The 26399-nt window shown below is 44.3% G+C and overlaps 1 protein-coding gene across 1 annotated transcript; it reads left to right on the top strand.

Annotated features, from left to right (window-relative positions):
* Positions 1-27: 27 nt before the first annotated feature.
* PEX11A (peroxisomal biogenesis factor 11 alpha) lies at positions 28-25587 on the top strand. Its single transcript, XM_077473985.1, has 4 exons — positions 28-299; positions 10945-11035; positions 11238-11353; positions 21591-25587. Exons 1-4 carry the CDS (start codon positions 176-178, stop codon positions 22157-22159), a joined length of 900 nt encoding a protein of 299 aa, XP_077330111.1. The 5' UTR covers positions 28-175; the 3' UTR covers positions 22160-25587.
* The last annotated feature ends 812 nt before the right edge of the window (positions 25588-26399 follow it).

Here is a 26399-nt window from a genome sequence, read left to right as displayed (position 1 = left end):
GGCGGAAGCTTCAGTTTCCAATATGGCGGTGCTATTCTGACAGACCGCCTGCATGATAAAAAAGAATCATGCTCCTGGAATCGGTAGCGACCCGCGTGTTATTCTACCCGACTTTGCTGTACAATGTGTTGATGGAGAAAGGCTCCAGCCGGTGTAGCAGTAATATCGGTATCCAATGACATGGGGTATCCTCTGCTACTACTGCGCATGTGCCGATTTCAGACAAGAGAAACCGAGCACAGAGCTACTGCCGACAGATACAGCTTCACACAGGCAACATCATGAAGACCGGACTATAGGCAAGCAATCCCCCCACACAACACACTCACACCACACTCACCTGTCAGTGTAACACACTGTTCGGTGGTGACTTTCCTAATCTATGTCTGCACTGTGTGTTACACACTACATAACAGGGCACAGCCATAGAAAGTCACCACTACACTGACAGAGGCATACCAGCACCTGCTCTGACCATCATAATCACAATGAGCACAACGTGAGATACTACTTTACACATGTGATTGGGGGGGGGGGGGGGCAGTAAAAACACACAGACAAGATGGATTTTTACCACCCCCCAAATCACTCCCCTTTAAGAATTGTTCACCCAAGCTTTGCAATCAGGTTTGCCTGTCAGTTTTTGCTGTGGACCAGTGGGTTCAATAGCTGCGTATGGTGGCACAGTGGCAGCAATTGATGGGCACCTTAGTTTCATATGATGGCACAGTGGTGGCAATCAATTGGTACAGTATCTGCATATGATGGCACAGTGGCTGCGTTTGATGGGCACAGTGGCTTTGTTTGATGGAAACAGTAGTTGCATGTGATGGAACAGTGGCTGCATTTGATGGGTACAGTATCTGCGTTTGGCTACAGTGGTGGCAATTGATGGCACAGTGGCTGCATATGATGTGCATGGTGGTGGCAATTATTGGGTACAGTATCTGCATATGATGGCACAGTGGCAGCAATTGATGGGTACAGTATCTGCGTTTGGGTACAGTGGCTGCTTTTGATGGGTACAGTGGCTGCTTTTTTTTGGGTACAGTAGCTGCATATGCTGGCACAGTATCTTCTTATGGGTACAGTATCTGCGTTTGGTACAGTAGCTGCATATGATGGCACGGTGGCGGCATTTGGGTACAGTATCTGCATTTGATGGCACAGTGGCGGCAATTGATGGCACGGTGGCGGAATTTGATGGGTACAGTATCTGCATTTGGGTACAGTATCGGCAATTGATGGCACAGTGGCTGTGTTTGGTTACAGTGGTGGCAATTGATGGGCACAGTATCTGCATTTGGGTACAGTGGCTGTATGTGATGGCACAGTGGTGGCAATTGATGGGTACAGTAGCTGCATATGATGGGCACAGTGGCGGCATATGATGGGTACAGTATCTGCGTTTGGGTACAGTAGCTGCATGTGATGGCACAGTGGTGGCAATTGATGGCACAGTAGCTGCATATGATGGGTACAGTATCTATGTATGGGTACAGTGGCGGCATATGATGGGCACAGTGGTGGAAATTGATGGGTACAGTAGCTGCATATAATGAGACAGTGGTGGCAATTGATGGCACAGTGGTTGCAAATGATGTTGTGTGTGTTTTTTATATATATATTTTTTATTTATTTTTTTGCACCAGCTGCCACTGATGTGGACCTGATTGAAAGCTCCATGTAGGTCTACAGGAGTCCAGCTATGTCCAGATATGAATTGACTTGTGTCCATTCAGGTCAAATAAAGAAAAGGAAAAGAAGGTCCTTTTCTATTTTTCCAGTCCTAAATGTGAGAGATTGGAGATAGTCTGATGTAAATGGGCACAAGTCTGTGGTGTTTGGGGACACAAAGTGAAAAGTGAATGGGCACAGATGTCATAACGCTGACACATCTCTCCCATTCATATCCAGTTCTGATTGGTGGGGTGCTGTAAATCTTCCTGGGGGTAAAGCTGAGGTGGGTTCAGACTACGGTCCGAACACGCCTGAGCTCATCCCTGCTAATTAGTTGTCAAAAAAGTTCCTAAATAAGAGATCTCTGCTGCTTTATAACCGTGTAAAAAGTTTAAAATAATAATAGTTATTAAAGCCGAGTTTCACCCAAAAGTGGAACTTCTGCTCATTTTATCTCCCCCCCCCCCCTCTGGTGTCACAATTGGCACCTTATAGGGGGGGGGGGGGGCAATGTATCAAGTATCCTTTTCCACTTCTGGGAGTCCCTACAGCGGAGCTGTGACATCACTTCACTGCGCGGCTCCCTCCTCCTCCGCGGGGCCAATAGGAGAGGAGCGGATGCGCAGTAGGGTTCCCGGTGTGAACTCGAAAGGCTAAACTGCCGGGTTCCTGTACCCACAGTGGTGGCGGAGCACCTGACAGCTGGTGGAAACATTAGCTGCGGGTGCCGCCATCGCTGGACTCCAGGACAGGTGAGTGTCCATTTATTAAAAGCCAGAAGCTGCAGTATTTGTAGCTGCTGGCTTTTAATGTGGTGGGGTTTTTTTTTTTTTTTGGGGGGGGGGGGGGGGGGAGACATACCACTTTAAAGGTTCATCTTTTGGAACAGGTTACATGTTTCAGCTCCTGCCACCATTTCCCCCCCCCCCCCAGGTTTAGGACAGGGCCAAGGGGCCCTGACAGGTGCGCTGTGGGGGGAGGGGGTAACTCCGATACATCAGAAGGTCTCTCATATGAAAGGGGGGCTCTGATGTAATAGGGGGTTAACTGATACGTCAGAGGGACACTCGTATGAAAGTGGGGGCTGTGATCTAATGGGGGGGGGTAACTCTGGTATGTCAGAGGGACTCTCATATGAAAGGGAGGGCTCTGATGTAATGGGGGGGGAACTCTGATATGCAAGAGGGACTCTCATATGAAAGGGGAGCTCTGATATTGTAAGAGGGACTCATATGTTAGTGCTTCCAATTTCAAAGCCGGTGTAATTTGGAACAGCGATTTCATTGCGGTTTACAACTTAATTTAACAGAAGTCTATGCAAGTTGCAATTAAATTGCTGAAAAGTAGTGCAAGTCGCAACTATTTGAACGGTTCCATTGCCAAAAATAGGGTGCGACTTGTCATGCAGTTTTGTCAAATCACATGATAAATCGCATTGGTATGACCAAGGGCTTGTGGGGGAGGGGGGCTCTGATGTGATGGGGGGTAATTCCGATTCCTAAGAGGGACTCTCATGTAAAAAGGAGGACTTCTAATTGATGGGGTGGGGGGCACTCTGATATACAGAGCCTTGCAAAAGTATTCATACCCCTTGAAATTTTCCACATTTTGTTATGTTCCAACCAAAAATGTAAATATTTTTTATTGGGATTTTATGTGATAGACCAACACAAAGCGGCACATAATTGTAAAGTGGAAGGAAAATGATAAATGTTTTTTTTTATTTATTTTTACAAATAAATACCTGAAAACTGTGGTGTGCATTTGTATTCAGCCCCCTTTACTCTGATACCCCCAACTAACATCTAGTGAAACCAATTGCCTTCAGAAGTCACCTAATTAGTAAATAGAGTTCACCTGTGTTTAACCTCTCCGTGACCGGCGCACGCGGATGTATGTTGGCAGAATGGCACGGACGGGCAAATGGGCGTACAGGTACGTCCCTTTAAATTTGCCGCCGTGTCATCGCGTGCGCACCAGTCAGGACCTCTGTGAGTCGGATCGCTGGTCCAGCGGACTCGATTGCCACAGGGATACCCACGATCGTCTCACGGGGAGGAAGAACGGGGAGATGCTAATGTAAACGAGCATCTCCCTGTTCCGCCTAGCAACAGTGTAACTGATCTCACAGTGTGGCTGTGTTTTACACTGATGTGTAAAACACAGCCACGCCTCCCACAGCAACACGCCCCTAGGACACACTTAACCCCTACACTGCCACCTAGTGGATAACCCAGTCACTGCCAGTGTAATTTACACAGGAATCAATGTATTTGTATAGCACGGATTGCTGTATAAATGCCAATGGTCCCAAAAATGTCCGATGTGTTCGCAATAATGTCACAGTCACTATAAAAATCACTGATCGCCGCCATTACTAGTAAAAAAAAAAAAAAAAAATTATTAATAAAAATGGCATAAAACTATCCCCTATTTTGTAAATGCTATAACTTGCGCAAACCAATCAATAATCTCTTATTGCGATATATATATATATATATATATATATATATATATATATATTTATTATTATTATTATTATTATTATTATTATTATTATTATTATTATTATTTTTTTACCAAAAATATGTAGAAGAATACATATTGGCCTAAACTGAGGGAAAAAAATGTTTTTTATACATTTTTGGGGGTTATTTATTATAGCAAAAAGTAAAAAAGAATGAATTTATTTTTTTCAAAATTGTCGCTTTTTTTGTTTAGTGCAAAAAATAAAAACCGCAGCTGTGATCAAATAAAAGGATGTGGGGAAAAAAAGGACATAAATTTTGTTTGGGAGCCACGTCGCTCGACTGCTCAATTGTCAGTTAACTACTTAACGACCGCTGCACGCCGATGTGTGTCCTATTTTTGAAGAGGGATATCTCGGTAACGGCAGCAGCTGCTGCCACAACCGAGATATCCATCTCTTCAGGCGCCGATCCTGTGTGCGATAACGGTGGTCTCTGCGGTGGCGGGAGAGGTGCTACCCCCTCTCCCGCGCCCTCTACCGGATCCGTCTGTAGCAGCGGAGGCGATCGGGTCCCATCGATGGCTGGGTATAGAGACGAGTGAGGCCTCTATACCATAGGAGGGCAGAAGCAATGTCAAAACGTTGCTTCCGCCCATACCTCTTAAAGGTGTGTGTGTGTGTATATATATATATATATATATATATATATATATATATATATATATATATATATATATATATATATATATATATATATATATATATATATATATATATAAATAAATTTTTTTCAATTTATTTATTATTATTTTTTTTTTTGCATTTAAGTCCAAATGAGGACGACTTGACCCCCGGATCTCATATTTAAAGAGGAAGTAAACCCTGATGGGTTTACTTTCTCTTTTTTTCCCTGCAAAGGTAAAGCATAATGGACTACTATGCATCGCATAGTAGCTCATTATGTGTCACTTACCTGACACAGGAGCCAGCGAAGTCGCCGCTGTCCCATGTAGTCCGCCGCATCCATCTTGCTGGTGGCGTCTCGCAGCTCCGCCGAATGACAGCGGCGAAGCCGCGATGACGTCACTCCCGCGCATGCGCACGGGAGTCGCGTCTCGCAGCTCCGCCGCTGCCATTTGGCAAAGCCGCGATGACGTCACTCCCGCGCATGCGCACGGGAGTCGACAAATTAGGCAGCTCCATTCTTGGACTTGCCGCGTTTAGTGCGCCTGCGCGCCGCAGTCTACGGCGCATGCGCCGTAGACAGCGGTGCCCATTTTCGGGCAAATATCTCCTAAACCATATAGGTTTAGGAGATATTGCTTGGACCTACAGGTAAGCCTTAATCTAGGCTTACCTGTAGGTCAAAGTGGTTTGAAAGGGTTTACTTCCTCTTTAAGAGGACCTGTCATGCTTTTTTTTTTTCTATTACAAGGGATGTTTACATTCCTTGTAATAGGAATAAAAGTGATCCGTTTTATTTTTTTTTTTTATTTTTTTAAACAGCGTAAAAATAAATAAAATCAATTAAAATAAGAAAAATAAAAAAAAAGTTTTTAAAAACACCCCGTCATGACGAGCTTGCGCGCAGAAGCGAGCGCATACGTGAGTAGTGCCCGCATATGAAAAGGGTAGTCAAACCACACATATGAGGTATCGCCGCGATCAGTAGAGCGAGAGCAATAATTCTAGCCCTAGACCTCCTCTATAACACAAAAAATGCAACCTGTAGAATTTTTTAAATGTCGTTTATGGAGATTTTTGAGGCTAAAAGTTTGACGCCATTCCACGAGCGGGCGCAATTTTGAAGTGGGACATGTTGGGTATCAATTTACTCGGCGTAACATTATCTTTCACCATATAAAAAAAAAATAAAAATGGGCTAATTTTACTGTTGTCTTATTTTTTTTATTCAAAAAAGTGAATTTTTTTCCCAAAAAAGTGCACTTGTAAGACCGCTGTGCAAATACGATGTGAAAAAAAGTATTGCAATGACCGCCATTTTATTCTCTAGGGTGTTAGAAAAAAAAAACAATATAAAATGTTTGGTGGTTCTAAGTAATTTTCTAGCAAAAAAAACTGTTTTAACCACTTTGCATCCAGGCCAATTCTGACATTTCTCTCCTACATGTAAAATTCTTTTTTTTTTTTTGCTAGAAAATTACATAGAACTACCAAACATTATATTTTTTTTTTTAGCAAAGACCCTAGATAACACAATGGCGGTCGTTGCAACTTTTTATCTTGCACGATATTTGCGCAGCAATTTTTTGAACACGTTTTTTTCAGAAAAAAAGTTTTTCATGCTTTACAAAAAAAAAAACAGTTAAGTTAGCCCAATTTTTTTTTGCATAATGTGAAAGTTGAAGATTCGCAGAGTAAATAGATACCCAACATGTCACGCTTCAAAATTGCACACGCTCGTGGAATGGCGCCAAAGTTTGGTATTTAAAAATCCCCATAGGTGACACTTTAATTTTTATTTTTTTTACTGGTTACATGTTTTGAGTTACAGAGGAGGTCTAGGGCTAGAATTATTGCTCTCGCTCTAACGTTCGCGGCGATACCTCACATGTGTGGTTTGAACACCGTTTTCATATGTGGGCGGGACTTACGTATGCATTCGCTTCTGCTTACGAGCACATATGGACAGGGGCGCTTTAAATAATTTTTTTTTTATTATTGTTAACCACTTGCCGCCCGCCCTATAGGCAATTGACGGTGGCAAAGTGGTTGCATAATCCTGATCGGACGTCATATGACGTGATCGGGATTATGAGCCGCTGCGTGCCCCTTGGGGCGCGCATCGTGGCGATCGTTGTTGCGGGGTGTCAGTCTGACACCTGGCAACTACGATTTCGGTAAAGAGTCTCCGACGGAGGCTCTTTACCACGTGATCAGCCGTGTCCAATCACGGCTGATCACAGTGTAAATAGGAAGAGCCGGTGATCGGCTTTTCCTCACTCGCGTCTGTCAGACGCGAGTAGAGGAGAGCCGATCGGCCTCTCCTCTGACAGGGGGGGTCTGTGCTGATCGTTTATCAGCACAGCCCCCCCGAGGATGCCCACACTGGACCGACAGGGATGCCACCAGACCACCAGGGATGCCCAGCAAAAGGTAATCCTCCCTAGACCACCAGGGATGCCAGTCAGTGCCCATAATGGATGCCAATCAGTACCCACAATGGGCATCACTGATTGGCATGCATTATTTGGCACTGATTGGCATCCATTAGTACAGTATAACATAATACAATGCCGCCTATCAGTGCCCACCTGTGCCGCCTATCAGTGCCCACCTGTGCCGCCTATCAGTGCCCATCCATGCCCATCTGTACCGTGCATCCATGCCAGCTATCAGTGCCAATTTGTGCCACCTATCAGTGCCCATCCGTGCCGCCTATCAGTGCCACTTCATTGGTGCCACATCATTGGTGCCCATCAGTGCCGCCTTATCAGTGCCCATCAGTGTAGACCCATCAGTGCCCATCAGTGAAGGAGAAAACTTACTTATTTACAAAGTTTTGAAACTGAAACAAAAAAAAACTTTTTTTTTCAAAATTTTCGTCTTTTTTTTTATTTGTTTAGCAAAGAATAAAAACTGTAGAGGTGATCAAATACCACCAAAAGAAAACTCTATTTGTGGATAAAAATGTCATTTGGGTACAGTGTAGCATGACCGCGCAATTGTCATTCAAAGTGCAACATCGCTGAAAGCTGAAAATTGGTCTGGGCAGGAAGGTGTTTAAGTGCCCTGTATTGAAGTGGTTAATTTTACTTTTTATTTAGACACTTTAAAAAAATAATTGATTACTTTTATTCCTATTGCAAGAAATGTAAACATCCCTTGTAATAGGAATATGGCATGATCGGACCTATTTACAGTGAGATATGGGGTCAATAAGACCCCACATCTCACCTCTAGGCTGGGAAATAAAAAACGATCCTGGCTTCCCAGCCAAGGCAGCACCATTATTTTGAATGCAGAGGCTGGGCGTGACGTCATACCATCGCACATCGGATCCTGTGACCGACTCGCCGATGGAAGCGGTAGAAGCACCGGAGGGCGGCGGGGGGGACGTACCCTCCCGCCGCCTGTAAGAACGATCAAGTGGCTGGACAGTTGCTATGATTGTTCTTATGGTGCAGGGAATCACCGGCCTGAAAATGCCGATATCTGATGTCTGTAGCCTTAGGCATCATTCAGATATAACACCACAAAGCCCACAACATCATATGACGTACCTTGGGCGCCAAGTGGTTAAACATGTAAACACCGAGTCTGAAAAAGAGGCCTGGTCCTTTAAGTGGTTAAAGCGACGCAGTGCCCAATGGAAAAAAGTGGTCTGGTCTTTGGCCAGCAAAATGGTCCGGTCTGGAAGTGGTTAACCATTTGCCGTGCTTGCTATAGCCAAAAGACGGCTACAGTGTGGACTTCATGTGCTGGGAGGGTGTCCCTGGACGTCCTCCTGTGCTCGAGTGGCCTGAGACTTGGCTGATCACAGATCGGAGTAAAGGGTCGATCCCGACCCCCTTACCACGTGATCAGCTGTCAGACAATGAAAGCTGATCATGTGATGTAAGCAGAGCCGTTAGTCTGCACCGGTGGGTGCGAGAGGGACATGGGTACCTTCACGATCGGGACCTAACAGCTCCACCTACCAGCGCCCACAGTGCCGCCTATAAATTAATCAGTTCGTCATTACCAGTGCTGCCTATCGATACCACCTACCAGTGCCACCGGTCATTGCCCATCAGTGCAGCCTTACCAGCAAATATCAGTGAAGGAGAAAAATTACCCGTTTACAAAATTTTATAACAAACAATGAAACGTTTTTTTTTTTTTGTTTTGTTTTTTGTTTCTTTAGCAAAAAATAAAAACCCAAATGGTGATAAATACCACCAAAGAAACCTATTTGTGTGAAAAAAATGCTAAAAGTTTCATTTGAGTTCAGTGTTGTATGACCGCGCAATTGTCATTCAAAGTGCATCAGGAAGCAAGTGGTTAGTTTAATCTCAGTATAAATACAGCTGTTCTGTGAAGCCTTCAGAGGTTTCTTAGGGAACAAACAGCAGGCCAAGGAACACACCCGACAGGTCAGGGTTAGATTATAAAAAAAATATATCCCAAGCTTTGAATATCTCACGTAGCACTGTTCAATCCATCATCTGAAAATGTAAAGAGTATGGCACAACTGCAAACCTACCTGGACATGGCCGTCCACCTAAACTGACAGGCCGGGCAAGGAGAGCATTAATCAGAGAAGCCACCAAGATGCCCATGGTAACTCTGGAGGAGCTGCAGAGATCCACAGCTCAGGTGGGAGAATCTGTCCACAGGACAACTATTAGTCCTGGTTCACACCTATGGAGTTTACATATTCAGGGTGCATTTTGCGTTTTTTCAATACACATTTGATCCATTAAGGTCTATGAAACCAAAAATCAGAACAAATTCTCTGGCCCTTTTCATGCACAGATGTGAACATGACCCATCGGAAACCATGTTAAACGGTGTGTTTTGACAAAACTGAAATATGCACTAAAAATGCATAGGTGTGAACCAGGCCTTGCACTCCACAAATCTGGCCTTTATAGAAGAGTGGTAACAAGAAAGCCATTGTTGAAAGAAAGCCATAAGAAGTCCCATTTGTCGTTTGATAGAAGCCATGTGGGGGACACAGCAAACATGCGGAAGAAGGTGCTCTGGTCAGATGAGACCAAAATGTAACTTTTTTTTACAGGTTAACAGTTTAGAGTTACAGGTCTTGGGCTATAATTGTTGCTCTTGTGCCAAAGTTCACGGCAGTACCTCACGTGTAATTTGAACGCTGTGGGCGCAATGTCCTCTTTATGAAGAGATGTGGGGTCTACAAGAAACCACATCTCTCCTCTAGGCTGTAAAGACTGAGATCAATAACTTCCCGCTCAGGCTTCCGAAGGTCATAGAGACTACCGGAGACCATCTGGTCACCAGAAATCTCCATGCTAAACCACTGGCAGATTCCTTCTCTGGCTCGCTGATTGCACAGGTGAGCCAGTGGAAGCATGGGGGGGGGGGGAGCGTCCCGTCCCACCGCCAGTAAAAATGATCAAGCGGCTCAACAGCCGATATGATTGTTCTTACGGAGCAGGGAATCGCTGACTGAAAATAATGATATCTGGATGATGCCTGCGGCTGCAGCCATCATCCAGATATCACCACTCAAAGTCCAGGATGTCATATGACGGCCTTGGGCAGGAAGTGGTTAAATGCACCTTGAAGATTCCGAGGCCACATGGAAAAATGTGTTATGGTCAGATAAAATTGAATTATTTGGCCTCAACACCAAACAATATGTCTGGAGGAAATACAATACAGCACACCATACCTACAGTAAAGCACAGAGGTGATGATATCCTGTTATAAAAGGTGTTTCTCTGCAGCAAGAACTGGAGCACTTGTCAGGATAGAAGGAAAAATGGAGGGGGCAAAATACCATCAAATTCTTTAGGCTAATCTGCTACCCTCTGCCAAAAAGTTGTCAATGAGAAGGAGGTTTACCTTCCAACATGACAATGACCCAAAGCACACAGCAAAAATGACCACACATTGAGGCAGATTAAGTGATTCTTTTCTATACCCACTGTATGTTTGATATCCATACCTACAGGTAAAAATCTGCAATCGATTTTCAAAAAAAATATATAATAAACTGTACTACATACATCATGGGTGGGATTTTGTTTCCTAATAATAAAACAGCAGTTTCAGTATAAAGCCTTTCTAAATGTTTTCCTTCTCATTTCTTACAGTTGTAGTCAGAATGCGTCTGACACAAGCGTTTACTATGGATGGATTTGTAAAGTTTACGAACCAAAGCCAAGGAAGAGATCGACTTTTCAGGTACAACTGTGCAGGCGCTGTCGCTTTCTCTGTGTCTGATCTGTCATTTATCAGTAGGTAACGTCATCAGTGGCTGCTTAGGCCTTTTTTTTTTTTTTTTTTTTTTATAGTAGATATAATTTTGATCTAAAAGAGATAAAACGTAAATAATTTTCTTGCTTTTTTCCATGAAAACCATCATACTCATTTTTTTCCATTTCAGAGCTACTCAGTATGCATGCATGTTGCTTAGTTATATGTTAGAGAATAAAGCTGGCAGAGAGAAAGTGGTAATGAAGCTCAAACGGGTGGAATCTAACATGAGCTCTGGCCGTAAATGTAAGTACTAGAATTGGCTGTGGAAACTTCTTCCCTTAGTTGCCATAGTTATAAATACCTAATCCCCTGTTCTCTAATCACTGTATTAGCAAACGTGATTTTTATTTTCCATTGTATTTTTCTGTTGTGCTGTTAAATATGGAAATGTACAAGATGATTAGACACAGGCATGCATTTTAAGGCCCCATTCATATGCAGGGTCTGATCAGGTCCGCCCGTCAGACCATTCACCCCATATAGACTTGTGTCCATTTACATCTGCCTACCTCCAGTCTACTTTAAAATGAAAAAACTTAAAGCGGAGTTCCACCCAAAAATGAAACTTCTGTTGTAAGGAAAGGTGACCCCCTGACATGCCACATTTGGCATGTCTTTTTTGAGGGGGGAGCGGATACCCTCTTTTTAGAGGCATCCAGCTCCCACTTCCTCCCGGGGCTCCATGGCGCAGGAAGGAAGTTCACCTCTACATCTAAAGCCAGTCACTACACTGTGAAAACAAGTCCTGTGGCCCCTATCACATGGGGCGGACTTCTCCAGCTCTGTGGGGGAATCTGCCTGCTGATCCCTACTGAGCAGGTAGATGGCCGGTCCGTGTCCACTCTGCTGCTGTAGACACAGACACAGCCTGCTCTCCTCTATGGGCGGTTAGATGCAAACAGACCTCCTAACCATTTACATCTGACTGCCATCTGATCTGCTAGATGGATGGGGAACTTTTAGCAGAGCAGATTGCATGTCAGCGAGTGTTTACATCTGCCGCTCCATAGAGGATAATGGAGGGTCCGCCTGAAAAACTGACAGCGGACCTGATCAGTTCACCTGTGTGAAAGGAGTCTTAGTGCCCGTTCACACTACTTAGCCGCCTGACAAGTCGCGCTCCGTTCTGTACTATGGACCCGTTCTAATAGGAGCGACTCAAGTCGCTCCGACTTAGAAAAAGGTTCCTGTACTATTTTTGGGGAGACTTCAGGCCACTTGCATTGACTTCTATACAGTAGTCGTTTTGCAAGTCGCTGCTGAAGTCGTGTGCAGGTCGCGTCTGTGAGTCGCACTGCAAGTCGTGTCGCCCCTGTGTGAACGGGCACTTAGAGCAGCAGTCAACTTGCTTGAATATGGGGGCTTCAAATGTGACCCCTGACATCACCAAAGGGCCACACATAAATTTCAGTGAATACTCAGAGACTGCAGACACACAGTAGGATATAGTCCAAGACTGCGGATATGATACAAGGGATGGTCAGAGACTGTGGATATAATACTGATGATGATCATATAATCTAAGAGATGGTCAGAGACTGCAGGGATGTCAGACTGGAGACATGCATCAAGAGACAGTCATAGAATGGAGACCTATTACATTAAGCTGCTACAAATCACTACTGCACCAAGACAATGGGGAAACACAAATCTGCAGGGACCCCAAGGGCTGCACAAATAGCCCAGGGCCTTAAAGTATAGTAGAAAAACACTGAGCAAGGTATAATAGAAACCATACAAGAGTGTTCTTAATTCATGTTAGGATTTTGTTCTGCAGACAAGTGTACACAATATAGCTGTCACCTGGAATTCATCTCTCATCCCAGAAGATAATTATGTCAACTCCTGGCTTTCTTGCTGCAGAGAGCTGTAAAATATCATCCTTTAGTCCACTGTAACCACAATCCTTCTGCGTTTCCCTTGTGTTGGGAAGTTCAGGTGACGACATGTGAGGTCCCCTCAGGATTCCTGTGAGCTGCAGCAGCCCATCAGCAGGGCCAATGCATGTAATTGTGATCTACTGCTTGCTTGATAAACGCATCTGCTCTGATCTTCTGCAACTCCGTCATCCCCATTTCCCCTTGCACACCCAGGCTGTAGTTACATTAGGCATTAGCGGTTATTTAAGAAAGGCAAATCCACTTTTCACTACAAGTGCAAAGTGCACTTGGAAGTGCAGTCGCTGTAAATCTGAGGGGTAGATCTAAAATGAGGGGAAGCTCTGCTCCTTGCCTGTCCCCCTCGGATCTACAGCAACTGAACTTCCAAGTGCAATTTCAAGTGCACTTTGCACTTGTAGTGCAAAGTGGATTTGCCTTTCGTAAATAACCCCCATTGTGTCTTATTTCACAGGGGAAGCGGCTGCAGAAAGAATGTCTAGTTACATTACTCTTATCTGCACACCATTTGCTGGGCTGTATCAGTCAGTTATATGAAGTGCATAGGTTAACTTTAGTAAGTGAAAGGTCAGCTAGTACTGTAAAGAAGAGGGGAATGCACTATTCTCAGATCCTGTGCTGCCTAATGTAAGGATCTATACTCCATAAACAAAGCACAACACACACGTCTTTAAAAAAAACGTCTCTTGTACATTCTCGTCTCATTCCTGGGTTTATACTGACACTTTGGGGTTAATTTACTAAAACTGGAGAGTGCAAAATCTGGTGCAGGTGTGCAATAGTAGCCAATCGGCTTGTAATTCCTGTACACACGATCTGAAAATCAGATCGTATGATAATCTGATAATCTGATTGTTGGTATAGAGCTTTCGGTAGCCAATCGGACAAGTTTGAAAATTTTCTTTGTACGATACTAGATTGTACGATTTTCATTTAGTCAGTAGTTATCATCCGAAAATACACGACAACACATGACATCACTTCCAAATATTTTTTTTCTGTCGTGCGAGAATTTTTGTGATCTTTAATAATCTATTCAATTTCTACTTACGACTAGTAAGCGATAAAAGTCGGACGAACTGTCATCCGATTTTCGGATGGTGTGTATGGGGCATAGTTTCAGCTTGTTCAATCAAAGTGATTGTAAAGGATCCTTTTTTTTTTTTTTTTTTTTTTTATAACAAACATATCATACTTGCCTCCACTGTGCAGCTTGTTTTGCACAGAGTGGCCCTGAACATCGTCTTCTGGGGTCCCCCGGCGGCTCCTCCCCGCATCAGATAACCCCCTAGGAAAAGTGCTCTCCTGGGGGGATTATCTTGTGGGAGCGCTCCAGAGTCCAGCATAAACATGGAACCAAACCTTCCTATACTTTTTACAGGAAGCTGACATTTTAGCTCTTGTTTGATCTGCAATTGCCATGGTGCTACACATGTGAACCAACCATTTGATGGCTTTAGAGATGGTTCACACTATAATGGAGTGCGGGAAAGACTTGTTCTGTGCGCTTTACCACATTGTGTTTTTATGCACTGCCCTTGCAATCTGCAGGTAGATGCAAGTGTAATAACGGGACCTCAAATGCAGATTGCAAGCAGGCCTCTCTTTCTTTATCTCACCTGGTGATCCAGCCAGTAAGTCTAATATTTTTCAAATTCCTTTAAAGGAAAAGTATAGCCAAAGCTATTTTAGCCATACTTTTCCTACAGATCACAGGAGTGCAGTTGAGGTCACAGAGCCGGCCCAGGCTCTGAAAGGATCCAGACCATATGGCCGGGATTGTTATAATACAGGATTTATAGAGCACTGGCAGTTTATGCAGAGCTTTACAACATAAGGGCAGGCAGTACAAATACAATACAATTGAATACAGTAGGAATCAGCAAGCCCTGCTCATTAGAGCTTACAATCTAAGAGGGAGGGTCAAGAGATGCAAAGGGTGATAACTGTGGGGGATCCACCCAGAAGCCTAGACCGTCAGCTGGCTCAGCCTCTCCGTGACCTGTTGAGTGCCTAAGCCAGTCTCTCTGCAGTCCAGTGTTCCTGTGAGCTCTGGAGGGGTTGAGTCCCTTACAGTCCCCAGCTCTCTGCTCACAGAATGCTGAGAACTAAGCAATCAGCAGTCTTTGACCACTTGGTTCGCTGTCCAAAGCTGGTGGGGAACGATGCTGCATCCACCTAGGTGAGCATAAATATGTTATCAGATATCATGGGACACAAAGCCATAGTCGTTACTATGTGGGTTATAGGCCACCTTCAGGTGATGGACACTGGCACCCCCTAAGATAAAAAGTGCACTCCCTATATAACCCCTCACACTACTGGGAGTACCTCAGTTTTTTTGCCAGTGTTGGTCACAAGTAAAGATGTGCTGTGCTGAGCTCCTCTGGGGCTAACCATGCTGACCGGATCCATTCATAGTGTCTTTTAGGCCAAATTGACTGGTACCTGGGCCTCCTATCCGAAGAAACAAGGTTTTGCCTGTAAACGCTTCTCTTTTTAGAGAGCTGGACCCTGGGATCCAGTACTTTTGGTAGTAAGGCCATAAAGTTTTACTGGCGGTGGTGCTATTACAGGTCCAGGATTGTGGGTTTCCTCGGGGATCCCCAGCTCCTGAAGGTTTAACGGAACCCACCGTGAAGGGTGAAGATAGGGTCTGTTGGTTTTACCACAGAAAACCCTGTGACGGGAAAGGTAAGTGGAGTTTTTCTAAGAAATTTTTGAATTTTCTTATGAATGTCTCCTTTAAGTTGGTAAATTTTGTCATGCTTGTATGTCACCACTGGGGGCTGTATGGAGCGCATACCTGCTCACGTTGTGTCTGGAACAAGCAGTTTCCTTTCCTCCAGCGAACAGCAGATCTCCGGTAAAGTCTGGGGGGGGCTACTTCCCCACCAGATGCCCCTCACCTGTGCTATTTGCTACCCCTCTTCAGAGAGGAAGATGCACTAAAAAAACATCAGTTTCTCCTTGCCATTTTCTCCCTTCTCTGTAAGATCCCATAGGATCAGAGGCCCGTGCTTGCACAAGAAAAACTCTTGTTTGAAAGGAGGAGTGGCATTAGCGCGGTGTTGGCGTCCTTCAACGTCCAGTGCAGGAAAGAGTGTTTTTAAAAAGCATTAGTGCTATTTCTGCGGAGGGACACGAGCGTAGAGGAGCATGTAAGAGGTTGATGACACAAGCATTCTCTTTGAACACATTTACTATTGCATCAGGCTGAGCGTTAATAGCAGCGACAGTGGCTGACTATTGCTCAAGCAATGGATGCAATTTCTTCTGGTAGTACCTTTGCTTTGTGCTTCGGGCTATATTCAGAAAGGGGGGGTTGAAACACCCCCAAAAAAGGAGCTAAAGGGTTCTCCCTCAAGCTCTGGAAAGCCTTCTCTAGAAATGGCTTCCTCCCCTGAGAGGGGGTGGCTGGTCAGAGTGAGCATCGGGGCCATGAAATGTTTGCAACTGTTTTCAACACTGCAGCCCCTGTTCTCTTTACTCTTTTTTTCCTCATCCATGGTAGGTTTTTAAAAAGACATTAATCAAATACTTAGGGATCCAATGGACGTAATTCCTATTAAAAACCAAAAAAAAAAACACTTTTTTTCTCTGGCAGGTTGAGTGTCTCAGCCTGCGCTGACAGTAATTGGTTAGTAATTGAGAAACCAGGTTTAACAGGTGTTTAAGGTATCCTGCTCAGCAGGTCCAGGAGGCAGCTTTATGTTTGCAATAGTTCCTATGACAGGTTGCGCCTTCGCTAAGCATCATGCAAAAAGCGGTAAGACAGCTATCTGGGAATATTTTAGATACATCCAAAGAATTTCTAGCAAAATAAAGATACCCTTTTGCCTTTTAAATGAAGGACTAATTGTGTTTTTTTATTTTTTTTATTTCAAAGTTCCTTCTTCTGTGCCAGAGGCACCAGCCTCCAGGCAGTCACAATGGCCTCCGTCGTCAGGTTCAAAGGGTAATCCTCAGGGTTAACCCCAGGAACAAAAGAGGTAGGAAGCTTACAAGATACTGTAGCCTCCTTATGAGGAGGTGCCCCCGCTTGCTCAATTCTACAGTTCTCAGGGATCTGGCAGAAGGAAGGTCAAGATGAATGGGGGACTTCCTCAATAGCTCCAACGTACAAACTGGAGATCCAAGAGTTTCTCCTCGTTTTCTCAGATCAAACGTTCCTAAGGATCCAGAGAAAGAATAAATCTTTCTCTCTAGCATTGGACCATGTTTTTTCAAAAAGTGTTCATGGTGGCCCCATGTAAAAGCATTGGGATTTGGTTAAATACAAATGGACATTCTAGATCTCAAAAATGTAAAATTCAATTGCTAAATATAATCTCTCCCTTTTTGCATGAAGATGCATATGTCCCTATGTCTATTTCCTCGCTCACTAGTAATATTTTCTTTCAAAGTGGAAAATCTTCTTTTTCAGTGTGTAGCTCTGATTTCCGATCTAGCTGCTACTCCTCGAGTACAAGGTTCTGGCTCCTTTTCTAGCCAGATTGAGGGCTCAAAGTATCATTATGGTTTACCTAGTCGATCTGTTCTTGTTAGACCAGTCGGTAACCCACTTAGACCAAAAGTATGGTCACCGCATTCGACTACCTGGAATATCTAGGTCGGATTCTCAACCTAGGAGGAATCTTCTTTAAAATATGAAGAAAATACTTTGGTCTGATCATGGATACACCCAGAAAAGGGTATTCGTACCCCAGGCTAAGATTGGCACCATAAAGGTCTGATCTAAGTAGTCGAAGCGAGATGTTTTTTCTCCTATTCAACTTTGCGTGAGGTTGACGGGAAAGATGGGGGCTTCATTCGAGGCCGTTCTTGATGCTCAGTCTCATTCTAGACTGCTGCAAAGCAGTAGCCTATCGGCTTGAAACCGAGAATACAAGCTTTATATTCCCAATGTGTCTGACTCCAAAGCCTACGGCCACATCACCCTGAAAGCGCCTGATCTGAGGCTAAGCAGGGTCTGACCTGGTTAGTACCTGGATGGGAGACCATCTGGGAATACCAAGTGCCATAGACTAGGGTCAGGCCTGGTTAGCACCCGGATGAAAGGCCACTTGGAAATACCAGGTGCTGCAGGTTGAGTGCGCCGGAGCCTCAGTTTATGGTTAACATGCAAAAATCTGGAAAGGGGAAAATCCTTCTTTCCTGGGAAATAGTATTAGCATATGCCAACCTTTTTTTGTTTAGGTTGGAGACAGTCCTGAAAGAGGCAGCTGTCCAAGGGAAATGGCCTAGATCAGAAATGGCCTTGCCATTAACATTTTAAAAATTCAGGCAGAACACTTGGTTCTGAGTCCTGAATGTTCAGTTTAAGGTATTGTCCTGCTAGGAGTCAATCCGTTTATGCCACAGCAATGGCCTATATTAATCACCAAGGGGGCTCAAGAAGTTGTGCGGCCCAGAGAAAGGTGAAGCTTATCCTATCGCCAGTTTTCATTCTAGGAATAGAAAATTGGCAGGAAGACTACTTGAGTCACCAGCAGTCGCATGTCAAGGATGGGGAATTTCAGACATAGATCTGTTTGCATCCAGGATCAACAAATAAGTTTGACAACTTTTGTGTCAAGAACAAAGGATCCGCTAGCATGTGGAACTGATTTGGGCTTTCCCTCCTATTCAGCCTGCATCCACAACTTCTTGGTATGCATTGATTGTAAAGATGACAGTAAGGGACTCATGGACCCTACCGCCCTACCAGACCTTCTTTCTTCAGGTCCGGTATTCCATCCTACTTTACAAACGCTAAATTTAACGGTATGGCTATTGAGGCCCACACTCTGAAGAAGCATGGGCTGTCAGGCTCGGTAGTTTTCTACCTGGGTTTATGCAGAGCCAGCCTCCATGGTTATCTATTATGGAGTCTGGGAAACATATGTCTCCTGGTGTGAAACCAGGAGCTGCACCCCAGGAAATAAGTCTAGGCAGAGTCCTGGATTTTTTCTGCACATGGGGTGAGAAACAGAGCTGGCCTTGAGTGCTTTCTAAGGACAGGTCTCTGCCTTATCGGTATTATTTCAACGACCACTTGCTTCGCATTCTTTGGTCCATAATTTTATCCAGGGGGTAACTCGGCTTAATCTCTGGTTAAGTATCCCCTGAACCCTTGGGACTAGAATTTAGTTTTGTCAGCATTACAAAACAACCTTTTTTTGGAGTGATACGACATATTCCCTTGGTCCTTTTTTGACAAGGAAACCATATCTGCTGCAAGAAGGGTATCGGTATTGGCTGATCTTTCTTGTAAAGAGCCGTATTTTTGTTGTTCACAAGGATGAGGTAGTATTACGTCCTCAGCCTAACATTTTACCAAAGGTAGTATCAGGTTTTTCTCTAAACCAGGATGTTGTTCTACCGTCCTTTTTTCCAGAACCCTGTTCTTTGGAAGGAAAATCACTACATTTGTTTGTTTTTATTGTGGTGAGAACAGTCAATGTCTACTTAAAGGCATTTGTTCAGATTTGAAAAAACAATATTATGAAAAAAAAATTTATTTTTTTTTGTGTTGCCTGAAAGTCCTAAAGGAGGACAGGCAGCATCAAAATCGACTATTCTTAATAGATTAGACAAGTAATCGTTCAAGCTCATGGTTAAAGAGGTGTATTCCACCCTCTCAAATCAAAACGCACTTCTCCAGGGCCTTTAGTGCTTCCTGGGCAGTGCATCATCAGGCCTTCATGGCACAAATCTGTAAGGCCTCAACTTGGTCTTCAGTCTATACATTTACCAGATCCTATCAAATAGATGTAAAAGGTTGTGAGGATATCTCCTTTTGGGTGCAGTGTACTGCAGGCTGTAGTGCTAGATCTCTAGTCTTTTATTGCCCTACTTTTGTGGTGTCTCCCTCCCTTCAGTTGGCATTGCTATGGGACACCCCACATAGTAACTACTATGGCTGTATGTCCCGTGATGTTCGATAAGAATATAAACGGCATACCTGTAAAATCCTTTTCTTTGAAGTACATCACGGAACACAGAGGTCACTCCCTTCCTTTGTATACACGTGTATTGCTTTGCTACAAAACTGAGATACTCCCAGTAGTGGGAGGGGTTATATAGGGAGTGCACTTTTTATCTTAGGGCGTGCCAGTGTCCATCACCTGAAGGTGGCCTATAACCCACATGGTAACTACTATGGCTCTGTGTCCTGTGATGTACTACAATGAAAAGGATTTTACAGGGAAGCTGTTTTTTTAAAAATCCAAATTTTTGTGTGTGTTTTTTTTTTTTTTCTTTTTTTTTTTCTTTATCTAAATCCCATACTTCTTTTACAGACTGAGCTGTCCAGCAAAAGTGGCAGTTAGAGGGTTGAGACAAGCCATTTACCAGGCACAGGGGTACTTGCAATAATTAGCTTTTATTTATGTAAAACCTTTATCCCAAAAGTAAAAGTTGTTCTAAGGACTGACTTCTCTTGAACCAGCCTGTTACATATTGCATAGTAGGTGAGGTTGAAAAAAGACACAAGTTCGAGTCCAACCTATGTGTGTGATAATATGTTAGTATTACATTGTATATCCCTGTATGTTGTGGTTGTTCAGGTGCTTATCTAATAGTTTTTTGAAACTATCGTTGCTCCCCGTTGAAACCACCACCTTTGGAAGAGAATTCCACATCCTTGCCGCTCTTAGGCCGCGTACACACGGGCGGACTGTATGGCCTACTTAGTCCGTCGAAACACATTTCAGCGGACAGTCCGCTCGTGTATGGGCTTCAGCTGACTTTTGCAGCGTGCAGTCTGGCGTACTAAGTATTTCGGATTTTTCGAAATACTGTCCGTCATACTTTGGTTTCAGTGGACAATCCGCTCGTCAGTAGGCTAGTTCGACGGACTAAGAATGGCGCATGCTCAGAAAGGATTTACACGGCGAAAGGTTGCATTGCTGTGTATTGGACTTCCTATTTCTAGTCCCGTCGTACGTGCTGTACACGTCATCGCGCAAGCTTTCGACGGACTGTTTGTGCATCCGTGTGTGGTCAAGTCCGTTCATTCGAAAGTAGGACGGACTGTACGTCGGATTGTATGACGGACTAAGTAGGCCATACAGTCCGCCCGTGTGTACGCGGCTTTACAGTAAAGAACCCTCTACATAGTTTAAGGTTAAACCTCTTTTCCTCTAATTTTAATGAGTAGTCATGTATCTTGTTAAACTCCCTTCCCTTGTTGGAAAACTTTCCTATGATCAGCGTATTCTGACAGCGGAGGGCTCCCCACTGTCAAAATAATATAATACAGCGGGGAGAATTCCTCCATTCCCCTATAGCCAACGGCACTGATTGAGCAAAATTTTTACAACAGGCTGGTTGCATGATCAAAATGTGTCTGGTCCCTGCAGAACCAGCTGAAATTCAATCTTATCTATGGCTGGCTTTAAGCGTTAAGGTTTCCTGACTTCTTCCTCTTCATTCTGGATGGTGTTTTGCATCTGGTAAGGTCATCAACCCACTTTTATAGTGTGAGAAGGCACTTCGTAGTATTTGAACTTGGCCAAAGAACTTGGTTGCACTGTGCTGAACATCGTCACATTGCAGATCAAAGAGATAAATAATTAACTGTGTTTATTGTCTTTCAGTGTTCCGACTGGGCAACTTTATACATGCCATTGAAGCTTCAAAATCTGCTATCGAGCTCTCAGATCCTTCCTTGTGCTACTGCTTGACAGCTGCCAACTTAAACCGTGTTCTTTACTTCGTCTGTGACAGCGTGCTATGGGCAGTCAGCGTGGGGCTGGTGTCTGACATCAACAAGGCCAAGTGGAGGCTTCGAGCAACCCGCTGCTATTTCTACTCTCTCCTGTTTCACCTGGCCAGGGATATATATGTAATTAAAAGGCGCATGGAGGAAGAAGGAAAAGGGAGGAAGCAATACGAAAATGGCAGTGTCTGTGGGAAAGGACCTGACCTCAACCACAGCAATTCCATCTTAAAAGTCCTTGAGAATTTTTTAACCATCTTCTACCTGAGCCTCAGACACAACCCACCTGTATTGCTGGACACAATCAAAAATATCTGTGACCTTCTTAGTCCTCTTGACCGGCTAGGAGTCTACCAAACCAATCCGGGTGTTATTGGTATAAGTGGCCTGGTGTCTTCCATTATAGGCATTATTACAGTAGCACAACCTGTATTAAAACTAAAATAACCAGGAAAATAGAAAATGATCAGTGCACAGTGAGATTCCCCATGCTGCTAATTACTCCCATATTCACATTGGGCCGATTTGGCATGTGATTTGACATGTCAAATCGCATGCCAAATCGGTGGCTATTGCCGGCAATAGTACCGTCTGAAAAGGTGTGGCGCTGCACAGATTCCCAAAAAGTTGTTCCTGTACTACTTTTGGTGACTTCAGGGGTGGTTTGAATAGACATTTGTGCATGAATCCGCACAGACGTCTGTCAAATCGCCCCTGAATTCGGACTGCATTGCCAGTTTGAAACTGCAAGTTCAGCTGAACCTGCACAATTTCTAACCCTCATCAGTGTGAACCTGGGCTCAAGGTAATAATGAGATTTAGAAAAATGCGTAATAAAGAGTTAATGAATATTGGACTATAGAGGACAGCATACCAGTGCCAGAGACCATAATCTTTTCTATAAAGATTTTATTGCTATATGTAAACAAGGCACATTAAAGCGGAGCTCCAGCCAAAAGGGGAAGCTTTACTTGTTTGCCTCCTTCCCCCCCCCCCCCCACATTTGGCACCTTTGGGAGGGGGGGAGCGGGTACATGTTGTTTTTTTGACAGGTACTCACTCCCAGTTCCGGCTGACTTCAACGTGGCCAACTCAACCACAAGTTTCGCCCCCCCTCCTCCTTCTTCCGCTGCTGGGCCATTCACAAAGCAACAGCACGCTTCGCGCATGTGAAGTAGGAAACCGGCTGTGAAGTTTCCCTTTGCCGAGATGACGGCGCCGGCAGCACCCGAGAGCCGATTGGAAAATCAGCTCGGGTGAAGACACCGCTGGATTTGTGGACAGGTAAGTGTCCTTTTATATTAACAGTTAACATTAACAAATTCTGTAGCTGCTGACTAAGGATGAGCTCTGGCGTGTTCGCACACCCCACGTGCAAAGAGCCCGCCAGGAAGTCGGCACTGCGCTAATCACAGGCAGTGAGACATCTCCTGATCTCTGCAGCCGCGCATCAGGACAATGTCTCACTGCCTGTGATTAGCGCAGTGCCGACTTCCTGGCGGGCTCTGCATGTGGGCTGTGCGAACACGCCAGAGCTCATACTTACTGCTGACTTTTAATATTTTCTGAAGGAGCCTGGAGCTCCGCTTTAAACAATATGCATATTATTATTATTTAAGGTACTTGTTTAGCGCTGTCAATTTACGCAGCGCTTTACATATACATTGTACATTCACATCAGTCCCTACCCTCAAGGAGCTGCATATACCATTGACCAGTCTTAGTTTGCCCACGAGCCACATTTAGTCTACATTCAAGTATATGCAGAGGTGAGCTAGATCAGTGGTTCACAACCTCAGTCCTCAAGTACCCCCAACGGGCCATGTTTTCAGGTTTTCCTTTACTTTTGCACGGCTGCTTTAAATCAATATCAATGACACTGTATTGTAAGAGCTATTTTATCTAAGGGAAGTTCCCAAAACATGCCCGGTGGGGCTACTTGAGGACTGAGCTAGAGCTGAGCTAGATCATGCATAGAAATAGCTTGAAAATCTCCACTGATAATGGAACGAGAGAAAAAAAAATTGGATCTGGCTAAGAACATTGTAATAGCAGATTTTACCAGATTCAACTAGAACGGCTCCTCAACCTGAAATCTGCAATGGGTGGAATTTAAAACAAATACAATTTATTATTTGCGCCATTACATTACTATTAAAGAGGAAGTAAACCCTGATGAGTTTACTTCCTCTTTTTTTCCCTGCAAAGGTAAAGCATAATGGACTACTATGCATCGCATAGTAGCCCATTATGTGTCACTTACCTGACACAGGAGCCAGCGAAGTCGCCGCTGTCCCCTGTAGTCCGCCGCATCCATCTTGCTGGTGGCGTCTCGCAGCTCCGCCGCTGTCATTCGGCGAAGCCGCGATGACGTCACTCCCGCGCATGCGCACGGGAGTCGACAAATGCGGCAGCTCCATTCTTGGAACTGCCGCGCTCAGTGCGCCTGCGCGCCGCTGTCTACGGCGCATGCGCCGTAGACAGCGGTGCCCGTTTTCGGGCAAATATCTCCTAAACCATATAGGTTTAGGAGATATTGCTTGGACCTACAGGTAAGCCTTAATCTAGGCTTACCTGTAGGTCAAAGTGGTTTGTAAGGGTTTACAACCACTTTAATGTAGGAACAAGAGAATAAACTTTCATTTATTTGACTTGCCTTTGGGAACTGATCATGTTGCAGGTATTTTAACACCATACAGACGGAAAAACCAGGCAGTTTGGTCAAATTTTTGCTGCTCTCCAACACTCTTTATTGATTTTGATCTTTATTTGGAGGTGGATAGAGCTGTACGCATGCATACGTTTGAGTTGCCTCCCAGCAAGGCAAAAGACAGCCTGCAGAATTTGGCAGGTGTTGAAGACTTGAAACTGCCTCTTGGCTTTTATTGCAGTATGTCTTAAATGCTTAGTGACTGCGCATGTAGCATTTCTGGCATGTGTGACATTTAGACTAATGCCCTGTACACACGACCAGTTTTCCCATTGGAATAAACTCTGAAGGTTTTTCCAAAGGAATTCTGCTGAAACTGTCTTGCGTACACACGATCTCACCAAAGTCCGACTGTCAAGAACGCGGTGACGTACAACACGCACGACCAGACTAGAAAAAAGAAGTTCGATAGCTTCCGTCTCGTACTTGCTTCAGCGCACGCATCGTTTTTAGTCTGTTGGAACAGCATACAGACGAGCGGTTTTCCCGATAGGAATTGGTTCAGTCGGAAATATTTAGAACATGTTCTATTTCTAGGTCCATCAGAATTTTCGACATAAAAAATCTGATGGGGCCCACACACGATTGGAATATACGATGAAATGCTTTTTCTATCGGACATTCCGCTCGTGTGTATGTAGCATTAGTCTTATTATAATAGTAATAACAAAATTAATTATTTCTTGTGTATCACAGGGCTAGATGACTCTAGCAGATGGGTGGTGGTAAAACGTTGCAGTTGAGCGACACTTTTTTTTACCACCAACCCAATTACTACCCCCATCAGCTGCAGAGACAGCGACTGGGGGTAAACACATGCTGTGGCAGAAATTATACCCCCTGTTGCTTTTGGCAGACCTAGTGCCTGTACAGCTCAAACCATTCAAGTGAATATGGGGTCACTGCAAGCTCCCTGCAACCACATGCAATGCACGCAATTGTGACATTCTAGTGCAGGGTTTAAGAGGTTTAACCACCTCAATACTGGGCACTTACACCCCCTTCCTGCCCAGGGCATTTTTCAGCTTTCAGCGCTGTGACACTTTGAATGACAATTGCGCAGTCATGCTACACTGTAACCATGTGACATTTTTATAATTTCCTTCACACAAATAGAACTTTCTTTTGGTGCTATTTAATCACTTCTGTGTTTTTTTTTTTTTTTTTTTTTTTTTCTAAGAAAAAAAAAACAAAGCCTTTGAAAAAAAAAGTTTTTCTTCGTTTGTCAGTAAATTTTGTGCATAAGTAATTTTTCTCCTTCACTGATGGGCACTAATGAGGCCGCACGAAAATGCCGCACTTATGGGCACTGATAGGTGGCATTGATGGGTAGCACCACTGATGTGTGGCACTGGTGGGCACAGATAAGTAGCACTGATGGGCAGCAGTGATAGCCAGCATCACTAATGGCCACTGTTGCCAATTGTGAGCACTGATTGCTGGCAATTGTGGGCACTAGTTGTTACTGATTGGTGGCACATAATGTTCAGTGCCCTGATTACATACCTAGATGTCACCCTGTAAGGAGATGCCGCTGATCGGCTCTCCTCTCCTCTCCTCACACTCTGTCAGTGTGCGACGAGAAACGCCAATTACCGGCATCTCCGTATTTACATTTGACCGGCTGTAATTGGACACAGATGATCACATGGTTAAAGAGCCACGGCTCTTTACAGAGATTGGGGTCGCGCCGTGTCCTAGTAACAAGACGCAGCCACGATTGATGAGCACCCAAGCAGTCGTTCTGGGAGGCCTTCATATGACGTCCACCCAGAACGAGAGCTGCACCGCCCAGCCGTCCTTTGACAGTGGGCGGGCTGGAAGTGGTTAAACGGGCAGTTAGGAGACATTGCCTCTTCACTGCTTTCTTAAATGCTCTTTCAAAAGAGATCTCAATATGGATAGTTCTTCAGAGAGAAAAGCAAGTGTGAACGAGCCATAAGTCCCAATTCACATTGGTGCGATGCGGGAAACCCT

This window comes from Lithobates pipiens, unplaced genomic scaffold (assembly GCF_037356315.1).
Source record: "Lithobates pipiens isolate NorthernLeopardFrog02 unplaced genomic scaffold, aLitPip1_a1.2 Scaffold_8, whole genome shotgun sequence".
Taxonomy (NCBI): Eukaryota; Metazoa; Chordata; class Amphibia; order Anura; family Ranidae; genus Lithobates; species Lithobates pipiens.
Note: the sequence above shows the minus strand (reverse complement) of the source record. Positions and strands in the feature narration are given on the sequence as shown.

Coding starts and splice junctions, on each gene's coding strand:
- PEX11A (XM_077473985.1), top strand. CDS start 176: ATGACATGGGGTATCCTCTGCTACTACTGCGCATGTGCCGATTTCAGA. Junction 11,036..11,237: donor GGAAGAGATCGACTTTTCAG/GTACAACTGTGC, acceptor TTTCCATTTCAG/AGCTACTCAGTATGCATGCA. Junction 11,354..21,590: donor CATGAGCTCTGGCCGTAAAT/GTAAGTACTAGA, acceptor ATTGTCTTTCAG/TGTTCCGACTGGGCAACTTT.